This window comes from Alosa sapidissima, chromosome 9 (assembly GCF_018492685.1).
Source record: "Alosa sapidissima isolate fAloSap1 chromosome 9, fAloSap1.pri, whole genome shotgun sequence".
Lineage (NCBI taxonomy): Eukaryota > Metazoa > Chordata > Actinopteri > Clupeiformes > Clupeidae > Alosa > Alosa sapidissima.
In genome coordinates, this window is record NC_055965.1 from 10,980,858 (window position 1) to 10,999,598 (window position 18,741).

At 43.0% G+C, this 18,741-nt stretch overlaps 7 protein-coding genes across 7 annotated transcripts; 4 read left to right on the top strand and 3 right to left on the bottom strand.

Annotated features, from left to right (window-relative positions):
* The first annotated feature begins 4,508 nt into the window (after positions 1–4,508).
* On the top strand, positions 4,509–5,194 carry LOC121719207 (histone H2B 1/2-like). The gene has a single exon (XM_042104645.1). The coding sequence runs from the start codon at positions 4,769–4,771 to the stop codon at positions 5,141–5,143; it is 375 nt and encodes a 124-aa protein (XP_041960579.1). The 5' UTR covers positions 4,509–4,768; the 3' UTR covers positions 5,144–5,194.
* A 768-nt stretch (positions 5,195–5,962) lies between these two features.
* On the bottom strand, positions 5,963–17,952 carry LOC121719175 (histone H3-like). Its single transcript, XM_042104611.1, has 4 exons — positions 17,826–17,952; positions 16,889–17,054; positions 14,108–14,114; positions 5,963–6,424 (listed from the first exon to the last, which is right to left on the bottom strand). Exons 1-4 carry the CDS (start codon positions 17,950–17,952, stop codon positions 5,963–5,965), a joined length of 762 nt encoding a protein of 253 aa, XP_041960545.1.
* Positions 7,391–7,856, bottom strand: LOC121719201 (histone H2A). Its single transcript, XM_042104638.1, has one exon. It carries the CDS (start codon positions 7,779–7,781, stop codon positions 7,404–7,406), a length of 378 nt encoding a protein of 125 aa, XP_041960572.1. The 5' UTR covers positions 7,782–7,856; the 3' UTR covers positions 7,391–7,403.
* Positions 10,978–11,598, top strand: LOC121719222 (histone H1-like). Its single transcript, XM_042104661.1, has one exon. It carries the CDS (start codon positions 10,993–10,995, stop codon positions 11,596–11,598), a length of 606 nt encoding a protein of 201 aa, XP_041960595.1. The 5' UTR covers positions 10,978–10,992.
* LOC121719200 (histone H2A) lies at positions 12,587–12,991 on the top strand. The gene has a single exon (XM_042104637.1). It carries the CDS (start codon positions 12,593–12,595, stop codon positions 12,968–12,970), a length of 378 nt encoding a protein of 125 aa, XP_041960571.1. The 5' UTR covers positions 12,587–12,592; the 3' UTR covers positions 12,971–12,991.
* On the top strand, positions 14,170–14,932 carry LOC121719223 (histone H3). The gene has a single exon (XM_042104663.1). The coding sequence runs from the start codon at positions 14,173–14,175 to the stop codon at positions 14,581–14,583; it is 411 nt and encodes a 136-aa protein (XP_041960597.1). The 5' UTR covers positions 14,170–14,172; the 3' UTR covers positions 14,584–14,932.
* Positions 15,314–15,966, bottom strand: LOC121719205 (histone H2B 1/2-like). Its single transcript, XM_042104642.1, has one exon. It carries the CDS (start codon positions 15,774–15,776, stop codon positions 15,402–15,404), a length of 375 nt encoding a protein of 124 aa, XP_041960576.1. The 5' UTR covers positions 15,777–15,966; the 3' UTR covers positions 15,314–15,401.
* Positions 17,953–18,741: the final 789 nt, after the last annotated feature.

Consider the following 18,741-nt stretch of genomic DNA (forward strand, 5'->3'; position numbering starts at 1 on the left):
CTGGACAACACACTTTCATTTAGTGCGCACATAAACAGTATGTCTCAAAGTGCCTTTTTCCATCTAAGGAACATTGCACGGCTTCGCCCAAAGCTCACCCAGCAGAGTGCAGAAGTCCTTGTAAATGCGTATGTGACATCCCGTCTTGACTACTGTAATTCTTTGTCTGGAATCCCTAATAAGCTACTCCATCGGCTCCAACTAATTCAGAATTCTGCAGCAAGGATTATTATAGGCTCCAAATCCACTAGTCATGTAACACCATTACTGATGCAAATGCACTGGCTTCAGTTGCCTATAGAATACATTTCTACTTCAAGTCCTACTCCTGGCATAAAAGGCCCTACACAATTATACAGCCCACCTACCTCACTGACCTCCTGGAAGTCTACAGCCCTGCCCGCTCACAGAGATCCTCTTCAGCAGGCCTACTGCATGTCCCTAGTGTGAACCTCAGCACCCTGGGAGAGAGGGCTTTCAGCTACATCGCCCCCAAGCTGTGGAATTCACTGCCAGACTACATCAGACACTGTGACTCAATTACGGACTTTAAAAACAGACTTAAAACATATCTCTTCAAGATGGCTTATGGACTGACTGACTGACTGACTGACTGACTTTTACTTTTATTTATTTATGTATTTATTTATTGAGATGACTATAATTTTAAAGGTTCAGTATGTAGGAAATGATGGAAAATAAACTGTAACCATTCCAAAAATGATCACCATATGTTGTCAGAGAATAAGGAAACATGATGAATTAAAGTAATGGCTTATTTGACAACATTACTCTAACCCGTAAAACCCCATAAAACCCATGAAAAAAAATTAGTTACGGGGCGGAATCTCTTGGAATTTTCGTTTATGTTTTGAACGATTAATTCTAGAATAGCGTATTAATAATGGGCTAGCGCTTTCTCTTATTTGGGTTGCCAAATTACCAAAGGCCAACTGTCAAAAGCTGTCAGTTGTAGTCATGAACGCCTACTGAGAGGCAGGCAAATTTCCAAAATTAAAACAAGAAACAAATTAAGTGGACATCGGAGGAGCTTCCTGAGATGGTGACGTCTTCGTCAAACGAAGAATATCAAGTCTGACGCAGAGCTGGCCATATTTCTCCACAACAGGTAGCCTAGGCTAAACTTCATCTGCACCGCTAACTTCAGCTAAATATGTTACGTTGGTTAGAGAGGTTTGTTTTCACTGTTTCCGTAATGTGTAGCTGGGTCATGGTTGGAGAAACGTTAAAGGGAAACTTGGCAGGATTTCCCCCTCTGCTGGAGAAATTGCACATTATGCTATTTCAAACTGTGTGAAAAGGTAATGATAAAGCACATGGATTTGTTTACAAGCTAGCGAACTGTTAGCATAAGTTTGGCAGAACTATGTGGATGTTACAAGGTAAGAAACACGATTTAAAACGAGTTTCTTGTTTCTCACTTCTCTTTCCGGGACGGTAGTCTCAATGTTGCAAGGTTGGTTTTCCGCCTGGGGACGCTAGGCGCAGCGGGGAAAGTCACCATTTTCACCGGAACAGGTCATTTAACCATCCAAATGATTTCTAAACGGGTTTATTAAGTTGAAATAGTTGCCAAGTTCTCCTTTAAAGCAGCTGCAGGTCAACTAACGTTAGCTAAGTCTTTATTACATCTGGCAACCCAGAAGAGACTCGCGTCTGGTATTCTTGAGAACGTTCACCAGTGTTTTGATTTTGGCCTACAGAACGTTCGGTAACAATCCTACAAATCACACCTTTAACAACTTTTTGTTTTTTAATTTTGTTTTGTTTTTTAAGCATTAATTTTAAAGCTTTTTGTTTTTGTTTATTTGTGAAGTGACCTTGGGCAAAGTCCTTTTAGGCAAGTCCCTCCACTCGGCGGCCATATAGCAACGCTTTTTGGGCACGCATCGGGCATCCTATTCAACAGAAATGCGCGTGCGCACGGTTTCACGACACCAATCTTGCTCCAGTGGCGAGTTCACAACACATGATTGGGAAGATGTCTTCACAACACAACATATGATTGGCTCAATGTATTCACATGTCGACGTTTTGCCGAGGAAGGTGTAGGATATGTGTAGACAAACTAACCCCATGCATTTCTATGGAGGATTTTTTGAGTGCCGTGTCTCCTCATTAGAAAGTTTCTGCCTTGGGTGACATGAAAAGCGCTCTAAATAAAATGTATTATTATTATTATTATTATTATTATTATTATTATTATTATTATTTGCGTAGACAACTGCTATATTGGCATTACAAACTAACCCCATGCATTTCTATGGAGGACTTTTGGAGTCAGACCAAAAGTCGTTTTAGGCAAGTCCCTCCACTCGGTGGCCATGTTGCAACCTTCTGGGCACTTATCAGGCATCTATTTCGGGTAGAACTGCACGTGCGCAATGCTTCACAAATCACGACACACCAACTTCGCTCCAGCTGTGAGATCACAACACATGATTGGCACAATGTATTCACATGTGAACTTTTCTTTGAGTGCTGTATCTCCATTAGAAAGTCTCTGGTCAGACGCACAAAGTGGGCAGAGTCAAGCCTAAGATTGTTAAAGATTTAATGATAGATAGATAGATAGATAGATAGATAGATAAAAATTTAAAAGTGGTTGCATGTGATTGGTTTATTCAATTTCACTTCTCCGGAGAGGTCTTGCCCACTTCAGAGTCCACGCCTTGATGTAGCTTCCCACTACCTATATCATTACATTACATTACATTACATTTAGCAGACACTTCTTGACCATATATCGCTGCCAAACTTGGGCCTAAGATGTAAAATTTATTGTAAAAGTGCCACCTATGGGTGCAGTACCTCGGGTTTAGGCAAAGTCCTTTTAGGCAAGTCCCTCCACTCAGCAGCTCTATTGCAATGCTTTTTGGGGACATTTCCAGCATCTATTTAGGCAGAAATGCGCGTGCGCAAGGCTTTAGGACACCGACCTTGCTCCAGCTGCGAGATCACAACACAACTAACCCCATGCATTTCTATAGAGGGTTGGTTTAGGCAGAGACTTTCTAATGAGGAGACACAGCACTCAAAACATCCTCCATAGAAATGCATGTGGTTAGTTTGTAACGGCAATATGGCTGTTGTCTACACATATCCCGCCCCTTCCGTGGCAAAATGTCGACATGTGAATACATTGAGCCAATCATGTGGTGTGATGTGAATACATTGAGCCAATCATATTGTGTGTTGTGAAGACATCGTGCCAATCGTGTGTTTTGATCTCGCAGCTGGAGCAAGGTTGGTGTAATGAAGCCTTGCGCACGCGCATTTCTGCCGAATAGGATGCACGATGAGTGCCCAAAAGGCGTTGCTATATGGCTGCCGAGTGAAGTACTACTACTACTACTACTACTAATAATAATAATAACAAGGAAAAACTGTTCCCGCAGCTTCGCTGCCTGTACCCATATAAACGAGGGTCTTTATGGCTATTTGTTTTCCAAATTTCGTTGGACTGATTGGGTTAGGAAGCTGATCAGAAACATTACCCCACAAGAGATAGATAGATAGATACTTTATTGATCCCTAGGGGAAATTCAAGGTCACAGTAGCATACAGACAACATACACACACACACATTCACTAACAGCAGAAAAAGGAATTAAAAGTATATAATATAAAAACACAACTAAGCAATAAGGAATGTAACCCGATTAGAAGAAACCCTTTTAGATATTAAGTTTGCAAAAAACATAATTATATGGATAATCTTTCCAAAGGAAAATTTGCAGTTGGCGTTAATAAGCGCGACTGTCCTTTTAAACATGTAAAATTGTGAAATCAAAAAGAGTTCAATTATCAATGTCGGTCCTACTTAACATTCATACCCTACTTCTCATAGTTACTAAAAAACATGTATTTATGTCAAAGTCTAGCTTATATACAAAACGAACTGCCAGAATGTTGGCCATAATAACGTCGAGTAGTAGTGGAAGTGTGCATAAACCCCACCGGTGAGGTGCAGGGCAAATGCAGAGTGCGGGCATAATAACGTCTCCAATGTATACGTTGGGGCGCTATGAGCGTGCTACTGAATGCCTCCATATTAGCCAAAAACAACAAAACTGGTTCCATCCTGAATACTCCTACCCCATAACACAAATAGGTTTTTCATTCGCTTGACTCATTACAATGATGTATTGTTTTCATAATCTGTCAAGCATATATGTGGTCTTACAGTTAGGAACGTCAGGATGTAGGCTAGAACGATAAATCTGTCTTACAGTTGGTGCACAGCTCTGCCCAAGGGGTGTTTCCTAAATGTTTTACTGTACATTTCTAATTTTTAATGATGTCCTTTGCACAATGCTGCACAAGGCTTTTGTTTCACTTAGTCTGTCAACAAACAGCAGCCTACAGTACAGTATTGGACCGGATTTTGTGCAAACGTCAATGATGATTCAAGAAATCCACCAGAGTGAGAAAAACTTTAATCATGAATTGTAACGCTAATTAAAAGTATTTGCCATACATGTCGGAGGATTTCCTTCCATTAGAAGAAAAGTGCAGTAAAGAAGGTGGCGTAAACTGATGGTCTGTGGGCGGTGCTAACCTTCTCTTACTGACTGTCCCCTTCGACACAAAAAGACCAACCGTGTCTGGGTATTTGGTTTAAGAGGGAAATTACAGGTCATTCTGGTCGTGGGTGTGTGAAATGACGCAGTCCCCTATTTACATATAAATCGGTATAAATATCAGGTGACTCCAACATAGTGAACTTTCGATTCGCGAAATCAACATGCCTGATCCAGCCAAGCCTGCCCCGAAGAAGGGCTCTAAGAAAGCCGTGACAAAGACCGCCGGTAAGGGTGGCAAGAAGCGCAGAAAGACCAGGAAGGAAAGCTACGCCATCTACGTGTACAAAGTTCTGAAGCAGGTCCATCCTGATACTGGTATCTCTTCCAAGGCCATGGGCATTATGAACTCCTTCGTAAACGACATCTTCGAGCGCATCGCTGGAGAGGCCTCTCGTTTGGCTCACTACAACAAGCGTTCCACCATCTCTTCCAGGGAGATCCAGACCGCAGTTCGCCTGCTTCTGCCTGGTGAGCTGGCCAAGCACGCTGTGTCCGAGGGAACCAAGGCTGTCACCAAATACACCAGCTCCAAATAAAGCCACATTTTCAACGCGCTTCAATCCAACGGCTCTTTTAAGAGCCACCCACATTCTCTGAGACGTAATTCCAATATAGACATGGACTGCAGTACATTAAATTACCCACGACAATTCTGTAAAATAAGAGTTTGGGGATATAAAACTAAACTGCTTTTACTCTAGATTTCTAAGAATGTTCCAATCTCGAAGGCACTTAAGTCACCCACGTTCACTTTGAAAAGTGATTGTTGTAATATTATGAAAATGGATATAAAACAGCCAATCTTTGATAAAGGATGTTTTGGGGGATAAACTACCAACTACTGTTACTTTCTGGATTGTGCTTACACATCCCTTCTCAACCTTTATTTGTCCATTTGTAATGACTTGCGTCAATGTAAACCAAACAGCTTGAAATGAGCACTATCAAATGTAAGACCGCACGATATAGTGGGAGAAACGTTGACAAATCTCCAGGCCAGTGTAATTTATGCTAGCAAAAAGCTATTAAACCTAGAGGAATGCTACATCAGGTAGAAATATAACGTATATCTACGGCTGTGCTGGTTTCATTTACCATCGTACCATAACCAAAGGCAGCCTGTCTCTCTCTGGGCAGAATTCCGAAACATACTGACTACACTTATCATTATGTGATTAACATAAGGAATTAATACTAGCATTACGTCTTTCAATTAATAACCTACACCTATTTATCCGACAAGACCAAACCATATGCTTAACAACACGTTTAACAAAGTTTGGAAAACAGCCTTTTTCATGTTTAGGTGGCTCTTAAAAGAGCCTTTGAATTTCCGGATGTTGACTTCAAATCATTTAAGCACGCTCCCCGCGGATACGACGAGCCAGTTGAATGTCCTTGGGCATGATGGTGACTCTCTTGGCGTGGATGGCGCACAAGTTAGTGTCCTCGAACAGGCCAACGAGATAAGCCTCGCTAGCCTCCTGAAGAGCCATGACAGCAGAGCTCTGGAAGCGCAGATCAGTCTTGAAGTCTTGAGCAATTTCTCTGACAAGACGCTGGAAGGGGAGCTTACGGATCAGCAGCTCAGTGGACTTCTGATAACGACGGATCTCTCTCAGAGCTACGGTACCAGGCCTGTAACGATGCGGTTTCTTCACGCCACCGGTCGCAGGTGCACTTTTACGCGCAGCCTTGGTCGCAAGCTGCTTCCTCGGAGCCTTACCTCCGGTGGATTTGCGGGCTGTTTGCTTAGTTCTTGCCATTGCTTCGGGTTTGAAGAGTGAACACACTTGCAGATTGTGGATATATAAGGCCTACAGTCTCACCCTGCCCACTTTTACGTCAGCTTGTTGATCTCCGCTGATTGGTCTTCATCGTTCTTTCTGAGTGGCGCTTGAAATTCAAAATACAAAGCCCACCCCGTAATGGCCTATATCATTGTGTTGATTCAGTACTAGAAATTATAGAAATGCACTTAAAGTATTCCATCAGTCAGCGCTATATGCCTGGTATAGAAACAAACACAACAAATAATAACGTGTTAACTGGCATGCATAAACAGAAATAATAGCATAAGGTAGATTTTCTATTTGCTAAACTAAGGCCTACGAATGTGCGTGATTACAAACAGGAAATTCCATGATTTAAAATTGAAATACTTCGAAAAGACTGCGTCATCACCTCTGACTACAAGGCCCCACTAATACCCCCATAGCATTGCATTGCATGATTAAGAACTAGTCTTGTGTGATCCTTAAAAGAAAAAAAACTTAGATGAAGAACTTATTACTAAATATGCTAGATAGGTGGTCGGGTATTGATTCACAGTGAAGGGGTCGGATTACCAGAGACGTTTTAATGAGAACACAGCACTCAAAACAGTCCTCCATAGAAATGCATGGGGATAGTTTCTAACTCCAATATGGCCGTTGTCTACACATATCCCACCCCTTTCTCAGCAAAACGTCGACATGTGAATACATTGAGCCAATCATATGGTGTGTTTTGAATATATCTTGCCAATCATGTCTTGTGAACTCGCCGCTGGAGCAAGATTGGTGTCGTGAAGCCTTGCGCACGCGAGTGCCCAAAACGCGTTGCTATATGCCCGCCGAGTGGAGGGACTTGCCTAAAAGGACTTTGATTTGGGGATTACTAAACTGATGACATGTGTACGTGCGAGGAAATATGTAACACCATGGAGAAACTGTCAATGACAACATGGAATATGTTTTTATAGGTGTTTGGGTGGCTCTTAAAAGAGCCTTTGTTCTGGAGACTTAGGAAGATGGTTTACTTGGACTTCTCAGTCTTCTTGGGCAGCAGAACAGCCTGAATGTTAGGCAACACACCACCCTGAGCGATGGTCACTCCGCCGAGCAGCTTATTCAACTCCTCGTCGTTACGCACAGCTAGCTGCAGATGGCGGGGAATGATACGGGTCTTCTTATTGTCACGGGCAGCGTTGCCGGCCAACTCCAGGATCTCAGCGGTCAGGTACTCGAGCACAGCAGCCAAGTAGACCGGTGCACCAGCGCCGACACGCTGAGCATAATTGCCTTTGCGTAACAGCCTGTGCACACGGCCCACGGGGAACTGAAGTCCAGCCCTGGATGAACGTGTCTTGGCCTTAGCTCTGGCCTTGCCGCCGGTTTTGCCTCTGCCGCTCATTTTTGTAGTAAATGTTTAGAGTTCGTCTGAATATCCAAATGCTCACTTGTGTCCAGGCATGTCCTATTATGCCACACCAGCGCGGGCTACCTAGTGCCCCAGTGGCTGACACCAGAATGCTGAGAGCCAATCAATGTGTAGCTTGCGGCGGGGCATCAACTTGAGTTCTATTTGGTGCGTATTGCATGCCCACCTCCCTTTCAGTGCTTCAGTAGCACAATCACAAAATGTAAATCAACAAAGCTTCGCGTGGTAACTGTTACAATGTAGCAAACTGTGTTTCAACTTTCGGATACTTTGTGATACACTGTACATTGTTAAAATGTAACAAACTGAAGTGGTTGTTGCAACATTTTGGATACTTTGTATTGTTTGGGAGAAATTGCTTTATGAGCAAGAGGGCATTATGAGTTATAAGTTAATTGATTAGAAGCAACTGTTGCATGAGTAAAGGGGCATGTTTTGTGATAACTTAATAATTCCATTTACAGTTTGTTCTGATTGTTTAAGCACTTTTTTTGTAACTATGGCTTTTTTTTTGCAAAACTCTACACATAAATGGCAAAACCTCTCACCCAATCAGCAAAACATTGTAGTTCTCTTGCAAAAGCTAACACACCTTGCTTAACTCTTCACACAATGTGCCAACAACACACTGATGGTATGAATAAAAAACACATCTGGCTTTTGCTTTCTCTGTGCATAAGGTAGACTATGTCAGTTTGAGGTCATACTTTTGTCATAGTTCTGTAAACATACAGGGATCCAAACTTCAAGTATTAGTGTTTATTTACACACATCAAAACAAACACAAGTGTGTTTTTCCAAGTCAAAACACAAAATAGCATTTCACTGAGACAAAACAAATCAGTCTACATCGGGTCGTCTCTCTCAAAATTCCGTCTACATCACATGCAATGTCCTAGGCCAAGGCACCGGGGAAAATATATTCTGGAATGCCATATCCAGGCCTGGCATGACAATATCCACACATGTAGACTGTTTTTTTTTGCCTAAAGGGCTATTTCTTTCTCTTCTTACCCTTCCTCTTCCCCCTCCCCATCCTCCTCTTGCTCCTTCTTGTCCTCTTCCTCTAACTTCACATCCTTGTCCTTGTCATTCTCTCCCTCTCACTTCTTCACCTCTGCATCCTCTTCTTCCTCCTACTTCTTCACCTCCACGTCCTATTCTTTGCCTCCTCTAATTCTTTCTCTTCTCACTCTTCCTGCTCCCTCCATTGTACCCATTGTACATTACCTGTGGCTTATTTATAGTACTTAGGCTGATTGCAAAGTGAACTAATTATCTAAAACAGTTTTCACATGAGAAAGTGTGCCAGAGAGTTGACAAAATAGTGAAAATAATAGCCATACATGTGTATAGATTTGCTAGAAGTGTGTTGATCCTTTGGAAATTGAGTGTAAAACATGAGTTGTGTTTACAGTTCCGCAAAAAGAGTGCTGTGCAGTGAATTGTGCCTACAGTTGTGCAAAGTGTGTGTTACAAAATTGCAAACTGTGTGCAAAGCAGTGTTTATGCTTTTAGTTTTGCGAACTCAGTGAGTGGTTTTGCTATAAGTATTAATAGTTTTAGGAATTGTGCTATAAGAATCACAGTTGTGTTTAAGCATTCAGAAAAAAACTGTAAGCATTCAGAAAAAACTGTAATGTATTTTAAGTTTGAATTCATAATCCATTAGTTCATTACCCACATACTGTAAAATTACCACCCCCCTCATTGGGTTTCGCTGCCTTGGCTTTCTTGGGGCTCTTTGCTGCCGCCTTGGGTGCAGCGGGCTTCTTTGCCTTCTTCAAGCTCTTCGTTCCTTTTTCAGTGTGGCGGGCTTCTTGGCTGCTTTCTTTGGATACTTTTTGGCGGCTGCCGACTTATGGCTGCTGCCTTCTTGGGCTTCTTAGCCGCGGCAGGTTTCTTTGCTGCTGGCTTTTTGGCTTTAGGAGTTGTTGTATCATAATGAAATTAGACCCAAATGTGTTAAAAATGCCATATTTTACAAATGTCCCAATTGTTTTCGTCATACCTAAACTGTCCTTTCACAGAAAGTGAAATCATTTGACAAAGGTGACAATAATTCTGTAATTTAGTTTTAATAAACAGTTTATTTTTTTTTTATTATTTATTCATCTATAATGTTTTGCATTTCATTTAAGAGGATACGCTAAATAGTCAGGCCCTGATACCCCAGAAAAAAAAAATCTTAAATAGTCTTGGGGGAAGCAGGAGAAAAAGTGTTCCAGTTTTGGGCGATTCTGCCTGAGTATATTCTGTAAAATTAATAAGTTGTGCAATGTCATAAATCAAAGGCTTTGTCCAATGGCTGTTATTCCAACCAATGCATGCTTTCACATAGCAATGTTATCAATCTAAGGCTAAGAATCACCTAAACCCTATACAGAGATAGCCAACTAGACTGTCTATTCATAACGCACAAGCAAAATGCAACTGTGTAATGTTTACTATCAATAATAGCAGGTGGGCTGTCCAAAGAATCCCTAAGCCAGTGTGTTGGGGAAAATGTTTTTTTTTTCTTCAATGTAATGAATTGTTTATATGCCTGCATACAGTTATATAAACAGCCTTCACAAATATTGCCACATAACTTATTTTTCCCCATAACTTGGTCCTGTAATATTTAGACCTATATGGTAGGCCGTATCCGTATGGTGCGTGTTTGCGCTGTGTTTCGCTGTGTCCAAAAAGCCACCGTTTGTAAAGTAGACATTCACATCAACTACACTGTCACTGCTTTTACGCGTTACTGAGGCTCATCTCCTTCTCTGTGGCACTTTTTTTGTTTTGGCATTGCGCGGTTTTACTATCATTATGCGCATGTTTTCCTCGCAATACTTAGACTGACTGCAACCTTTCCACCTAGACGGCCAAAGTTCCCAATTCGTTGCAAAAGGGAAAAGGGGCAACCATAAACCAAAATATATTCACTCTAAAGTGTAATCGGTGCTCTTCACAACAGACATCGTCTTATTGGTAAGTGTCGTATCGCTACTCATATTTGTTACAAAAAGTACGTGGAGAAAACACAAGTGATCTCATCGTCACAGACAACCCGGAGAGCTCTCCGTCTGCTGACTCTAAATGGTTCTCATGTTTATTTTAAATCCAGCCCACCAGCTCCTCTCGTCACACATTCTCTCAGGTCTCAGAAGTAGTTTGAGCGGAAAACTTAAAGAATACAATGGCAGAAGCTGCTCCAGCCCCCGCTACTGCCCCAGCAAAGGCCCCCAAGAAGAAGGCGCCACGACCCAAGAAAACTGGACCAAGTGTAGGCGAGCTCGTCGTCAAGGCTATCTCTGCCTCCAAAGAGAAGAAAGGAGTCTCTCTTGCTGCGCTGAAGAAAGCTTTGGCGGCTGGTGGGTACGATGTGGAAAAGAACAACGCTCGTGTCAAGGTGGCCATCAAGAGTTTGGTCACCAAGGGAACTCTGGTCCAGACCAAGGGAACTGGTGCCTCCGGCTCCTTCAAGCTGAACAAGGCGGTGGAAAAGAAGCCTGCAAAGAAGGCAGCTCCTAAAGCCAAGAAGCCAGCAGCGAAGAAGCCTGCCGCGGCCAAGAAGCCCAAGAAGGCAGCAGCCAAGAAGCCGGCGGCCGCCAAAAAGTCTCCGAAGAAAGCAGCCAAGAAGCCCGCCACGCCGAAAAAGGCAACGAAGAGCCCGAAGAAGGCTAAGAAGCCCGCTGCACCCAAGAAGACAGCAAAGAGCCCCAAGAAAGTCAAGGCAGCGAAACCCAAGGCAGCCAAGCCTAAATCTGCCAAACCCAAAAAGGCTGCACCCAAGAAGAAGTAAATGTTGCGTTTTCAACAGGTTTACAAAAAGGCTCTTTTAAGAGCCACCCAAAAGTTCTTTGATTGCGTTTATTCCAACAGTGCCTGCTCGTATATAAACATACTCGCTTTGAGTGTGTACGTTCACAACGACCGATTAGCTTAATATAACTTTCACAAATTTCCCACTGCATATGATTGACCAAATTAATTAGTCCATTCACTGCCCCTGAGGGGAATTTAAACAGTGACTGGTAATTAACAGTATGGGTAATGGATCATGAATTCAATGCTTCTAACAAAGTCCTTTTAGGCAAGTCCCTCCACTCAGCGGCCATTTGACAACGCTTTTTGGGCACTCGTCTGGCATCCATTTCGGTAGAAATGCGCGTGCGCAAGGCTTCACGACACTAATCTTGCTCCAGCGGCGAGATCACAACACATGATTGGCACGATGTCTTCACAACACGCCATATGATTGACTTTGGTATAACTCATAATGCCCTCTTGCTCATAAAGCATTTGCTCCCAAACAATACAAAGTATCCAAAATGTTGCAACACACAACCACTTCAGTTTGTCACAGTGTATCACAAAGTATCCAAAAGCTGAAACAGACAAACAACAAAGAACATAATTGGCTCAATGTAGTCACAACACAGCACATGATTGGCTCAATGTTCAAATGTCGACGTTTTGCCGTTAGTTTGTAACTGAGTTACAAACTAAGCCCATGTATTTCTATGGAGGATTTTTGAGTGCTGTGTCTCCTCATTAGAAAGTCTCGGAATGTACTACTGATACACTGAAAGGGAGGTGGGGACGCGAATGGGAATACGCGCCAAACAGAACTCAAGTTGATGTCCCGCAGCGAGCTACACGTTGATTGGCTCTCAGCATTTTGGTCTCAGCCACTGGGGCACTAGGTAGCCCGCGCTGGTGTGGCATAATAGGACATGCCTGGACACAAGTGAGCATTTGGATATTCAGACGAACTCTAAACATTTACTACAAAAATGAGCGGCAGAGGCAAAACCGGCGGCAAGGCCAGAGCTAAGGCCAAGACACGTTCATCCAGGGCTGGACTTCAGTTCCCCGTGGGCCGTGTGCACAGGCTGTTACGCAAAGGCAATTATGCTCAGCGTGTCGGCGCTGGTGCACCGGTCTACTTGGCTGCTGTGCTCGAGTACCTGACCGCTGAGATCCTGGAGTTGGCCGGCAACGCTGCCCGTGACAATAAGAAGACCCGTATCATTCCCCGCCATCTGCAGCTGGCTGTGCGTAACGACGAGGAGTTAAACAAGCTGCTCGGCGGAGTCACCATCGCTCAGGGTGGTGTGCTGCCAAACATCCAGGCTGTTTTGCTACCCAAGAAGACTGAGAAGTCCAAGTAAACCATCTTCCTAAGTCTCAAAAATAAAGGCTCTTTTAAGAGCCACCCAAATACCTATAAAAACTTTTTCCATGGTGTTATATATATATATATATATTTTTTTTTTTTGCTCCCACATACACGTCATCTTCCGCGAGCGCTGTTGTTGCAGGCAGCTCACTGCGCCGGGATAAGTGTGTGCTTCATCTCATTTGTGTTCACTGTGTGCTGAGTGTTTCACTTATTCACGGATTGGGATGAATGCAGAGACCAAATTTCCCTCACGGGATCAAGAGTATATATATTTCTACATCAGTTTAGTAATCCGACCCGTTCACTGTGAATCAATACCCGACCACCTACTCCAAAATGTCAGCCACTAAGTAGCAGTACAAATCTAGCAGATTTAGTAATAAGTTCTTCATCTAAGTGTTTTTTTCTTTTAAGGAACACACAAGACTAGTTCTTAACGAAGTCCTTTTAGGCAAGTCCCTCCATTTGGCGGCCATTTGGCAACGCTTTTTGGGCACTCGTGGGGCATCCATTTCAGCAGAAATGCGCGTGCGCAAGGCTTCAAGACACCAATCTTGCTCCAGCGGCCAGATCACAACACATGATTGGCACGATGTCTTCACAACACACCATATGATTGGCTCAATGTATCCACACGTCGACGTTTTGCCGAGGAAGGGGTGTGATATGTGTAGTAACGGCCATATTGGCGTTACAAAATGCATTTCTATGGCGGATTTTTTGAGTGCTGTGTCTCCTCATTAGAAAGGCATAGAAATTAGAAGCATTTCAATTATATATCATGGAATTTCCTGTTTGTAATCACGCACATTCGTAGGCCTTAGTTTAGCAAATAGAAAATCTACCTTATGCTATTATTTCTTTTTATGCATGCCAGTTAACAAGTTATTATTTGTTGTGTTTGTTTCTATACCAATCATATAGCGCTGACTGATGGAATGCTTTAAGTGCATTTCTTTAATTTCTAATTTATATTGAAAAGGTTTTGTGAGTACTGAATCAACACAATGATATAAGCCATTAGGGGGTGGGCTTTGTATTTTGAATTTCAAGCGCCACTCAGAAAGAACGATGAAGACCAATCAGCGGAGATCAACAAGTGACGTAAAAGTGGGCAGGGTAAGACTGTAGGCCTTATATATCCACAATCTGGAGGTGTGTTCACTCTTCAAACCCGAAGAATCCGTAGCAATGGCAAGAACTAAGCAAACAGCCCGCAAATCTACCGGAGGCAAGGCTCCGAGGAAGCAGCTTGCGACCAAGGCGGCGCGTAAAAGTGCACCTGCGACCGGTGGCGTGAAGAAGCCTCATCGTTACAGGCCTGGTACCGTAGCTCTGAGAGAGATCCGTCGTTACCAGAAGTCCACTGAGCTGCTGATCCGTAAGCTCCCCTTCCAGCGTCTCGTCAGAGAAATCGCTCAGGACTTCAAGACTGATCTGCGCTTCCAGAGCTCTGCTGTCATGGCTCTTCAGGAGGCTAGCGAGGCTTATCTCGTTGGCCTGTTCGAGGACACTAACTTGTGCGCCATCCACGCCAAGAGAGTCACCATCATGCCCAAGGACATCCAGCTGGCTCGTCGTATCCGTGGGGAGCGTGCTTAAATGATTTGAAGTCAACATCCGGAAATTCAAAGGCTCTTTTAAGAGCCACCTAAACATGAAAAAGGCTGTTTTCCAAACTTATTGGATACATGTGCATATGGTCTGGTCTTATCGGATAAATATGTGTAGCTTATTAATTGCAAAACATAATGCTAGCATTAATTAATTATCAAGTTAATCACACAATGATGGTGAGTATGTTTCGGAATTCTGCCCAGTTAGACAGGCTGCCTTTGGTTATGGTAAGATGGTAAATGAAACCAGCACAGCCGAAGATTGCATCAGGTCTACATATACGTATACGTATACGGTCTCTAGGTTTCATAGCGTTCTGCTTGCATAAATTACCCTGGTCTGTAGATTTGTCAACGTTTCTCCCACTACATCGTGCTGTCTCTTCCATCATTTGTTTTGGCGGAAGACTTAATACAGAAAAACCTGTGCTCATTTCTAGCCGCTTGGATTACAATGACGCAAGACATTACAAATATGGACAAATAAAGGTTGAAAGTGATGTGTAACCACAATCCAGAAAGTAACAGTAGTTGGTAGTTTATCCCCCAAATTATGCTTTATCAGAGAGACTGTTTTACATCCATTTTCATAATGATATTGCAACTACTTTTCAAAGTGAACGTGGGTGACTCAAAGTGCCTTCGAGATTGGAACATTCTTAGAAATCAAGGGAGTAAAAGCTTACAGAATTTGTGGGTAAATTAATGTACTGCAATCCATGTCTAAATTGGAATTACTTCTCAAAGAGAATGTGGGTGGCTCTTAAAAGAGCCGTTGGATTGAAGCGCGTTTACAATTTGGCTTTATTTGGAGCTGGTGTATTTGGTGACGGCCTTAGTACCCTCGGACACAGCGTGCTTGGCCAGCTCACCGGGCAGAAGCAGGCGTACTGCAGTCTGGATCTCCCTTGAAGAAATGGTGGAACGCTTGTTGTAGTGAGCCAAGCGAGAGGCCTCTCCAGCGATGCGTTCGAAAATGTCGTTCACGAAGGAGTTCATGATACCCATCGCCTTGGAAGAGATACCGGTATCAGGGTGGACTTGCTTCAGGACTTTGTACACGTAGATGGCGTAGCTCTCCTTCCTGGTCTTTCTGCGTTTCTTGCCACCCTTGCTGGCGGTCTTTGTCACGGCTTTCTTGGAGCCCTTCTTTGGGGCAGGCTTAGCTGGATCAGGCATGTTGCTTTCTCGATTATGGCAAATCGAAAGTTTGACTTTTTGTTGAAGTCACCTGAGATTTATACCGATTTCTATGTAAATAGGGGACTGCGTCACTTCATACACCCACGACCAGAATGCCCTGTAAATTCCCTCCGAAACCAAATACCCAGACAGGGTTGGTGAATTTGAATGGAACCAGACAGTTAGTGAGAGAAGGTTAGCACCACCCACAGACCATCGGTTGACAGGACACCATCTCATTGTGTGTCCTTTCCCGCACTTTTTTTCTGAATGAACGGAATCCTTCCAAATGTATGGTAAATACCAAATGCCCAAAACATATAGCATCACAATTCATGAGTAGGCTACAGTTTTCATTTTGGTGTATTTCTCGAATCATGATGACGCTTGCACAGCAAAACTATAGTGGAAACGGTCCTGTACTGTGCTGTTTTTACTTCCATTTGTTGACAGACATTTTGCAGTGGTTTATTTATTTAGCAGACGATTTTCTTTGATAATTTGTGAACCTTAGTTTTGGGCTAATTATGATGCCATTGCGTAGCGCACTCACGGCGTCGCGCCTTATAAATATGACAGGTTAATTATTGCAATTGTTGTGGCACTTCTTTGAATTTATTGGACTTCCATATTACATGGTTTACCCTTTGCTAAAATGGGACGCAGACTATACATGTTACGCGTGTCATATAACCGCAATGCCCCAGTCCTCCAACTCTTCTAGCGACATCAGATATCGCCACTATGGCAACTGCACGTAAATGGTTCACTTATAATTATTATATTTATGAATCAAATTACCCTATACAAACAGTAACACAATACATTCTTTTTTTGTTTTGTGCCAATATACGGGCTTTCAGTAGCACGCTCATTGCGTCCCAACTTATACGTTGGAGATGTTATGGTGGCTTATTGCATTTATTTTATATTAACCTAGAACTTCATTTGTTTTGCAGTCGTGAGAAGTAGACTAGAGTTTTTCAAGATCCCAAATTCCCCGAAACCCAAATTCCCCTGGAGTACAGCATTTTGTAAGATAATGGGTGGCTCTTAAAAGAGCCTTTGGGTTTAGATAGAAATCTGATCTTTAACCACCAAACCCGTACAGAGTACGGCCCTGGCGTTTCAGAGCATAGACAACGTCCATTGCGGTCACGGTCTTTCTCTTTGCATGCTCGGTGTAGGTAACAGCGTCACGGATAACGTTCTCAAGGAACACTTTCAGCACGCCGCGAGTCTCTTCGTAGATGAGACCAGATATGCGCTTTAAGGCTTCTACATACCTGACGCACCCGACCGGTAGCGCGACAATGTGACGTCAAAATGACGTAGATCTCTCTGGCGCGCCAGGGTTTTGGCCGTGTAGCGCGAGGTAGCGCACCACTCATTTTTTTTCAGACGAGCGCGACAAGGCGGAAACAGGAAGATGGACTAGTTCGAGGGCAAGCGAGTTGCAGTGTTTTGTTACAGTCGTGAATTTTTAATAGTTTGCTGGATAAGTTAACAAAGTTACCAGTGAGAGTTGCAACACATGGAATTAGGAGGAAAGAATAGAAACGATTTATTTTCAAACAAAGGATATCTATTAAGGCCTGAACAAAATCTCTTTCCACTTCAGGAAATTACACAAACTCAGCCAGCTGCTAGCTAGCTAGCTAGCTAGCTAACTAAACTGTTTAAATTATTAAAATTTCCCTCGGGATGACTAAAGTACCTATCTATATATCCATCTATCTATCTATCTATCTACCTGTGCACACACCTTGGAAACTACATGATAATGATGATGGTAGTTGTGAATAGTAGCAACCAAAGTCTGAAGTACCATCACAGAGGCTAGCTACTGGTGTTTCTTACTGCAGCTGCTTCTGCTGTGTAAGTAGTTAATGTTAGTCTTTTCACAACAGCGACACCTCTGTTCAGGAGAATATTGCAACTAGTGTTGCGACCACCACGCGCGAGTATAAATGGTTACGGCGCTTCTGTGACGTCACATTGTCGCGCTACTGGTCGGGTGCGTCGAGTATGTGGGACGTTTTACACCACCACGGCGAGCCAGACGCCTGATTGCAGGCTTGGTGATACCCTGGATGTTATCACGAAGAACTTTACGGTGACGCTTAGCGCCTCCCTTTCCAAGACCCTTGCCTCCTTTGCCTCTGCCAGACATCTTCAATTCTTCCTGCGACTAAAAGTTGCACGAATGTGAACACTGTGCTTTGCAACTCGTAATAGTTTCCAAAGAGAGGACGTTGGTGAAAACTACTAAGCACTGCCCCTTCACTGTCACTCCCTTTGGCGGGCATTTTGGCGAAACGTCACCAAAAACGCCCACATCCGAGCTTAACCCAACCTCATAACGAAATAAAGTAGGGCCGACATTGATAGGCTACTTTGCACAACTTTTTAAAATCACAAATTGGACAAAGGATAGGCGCACTTATTACAGTTTTTCAACTGCTTACATACTAAATATTTGCTTGTCACACAATTTTCTAAACATATCTTTCAAACACCATAACCCCACACCAAATCTGCAAAACCATACACTTCCAGTAGGCCTACACAAATTCCATGGCCATGACACATCCATAACGTTGTATAGGAAGTTTATGCTACACATACGGTGTTGATGCAAAAATCTCCAAGAGATTATTAGGGTGATCAAAACCACAGGAAAATCAAAATCCAGAAATTATTAGGCTGATCAAAACCACAGGAAGGCCTATGCGTACCCTCCAGTGATCGACAACCTAATTTCGAGTGGCCTATTAACGAAAATCTGAGCGATTATTTTCCTGTAATTGTCATAGGCTACTGTTGTTGTTGAGTAACTGGATTATCGTGTTAGCTGGTAAGGACGGCTGACTTTGCAGCTGGAGTTAATTTACTGTTGCAGATGTGTTCATCCTGCCGTTCGCGTCTGTTTAACACAGTTCAATTTGAAATGTGACGCTCT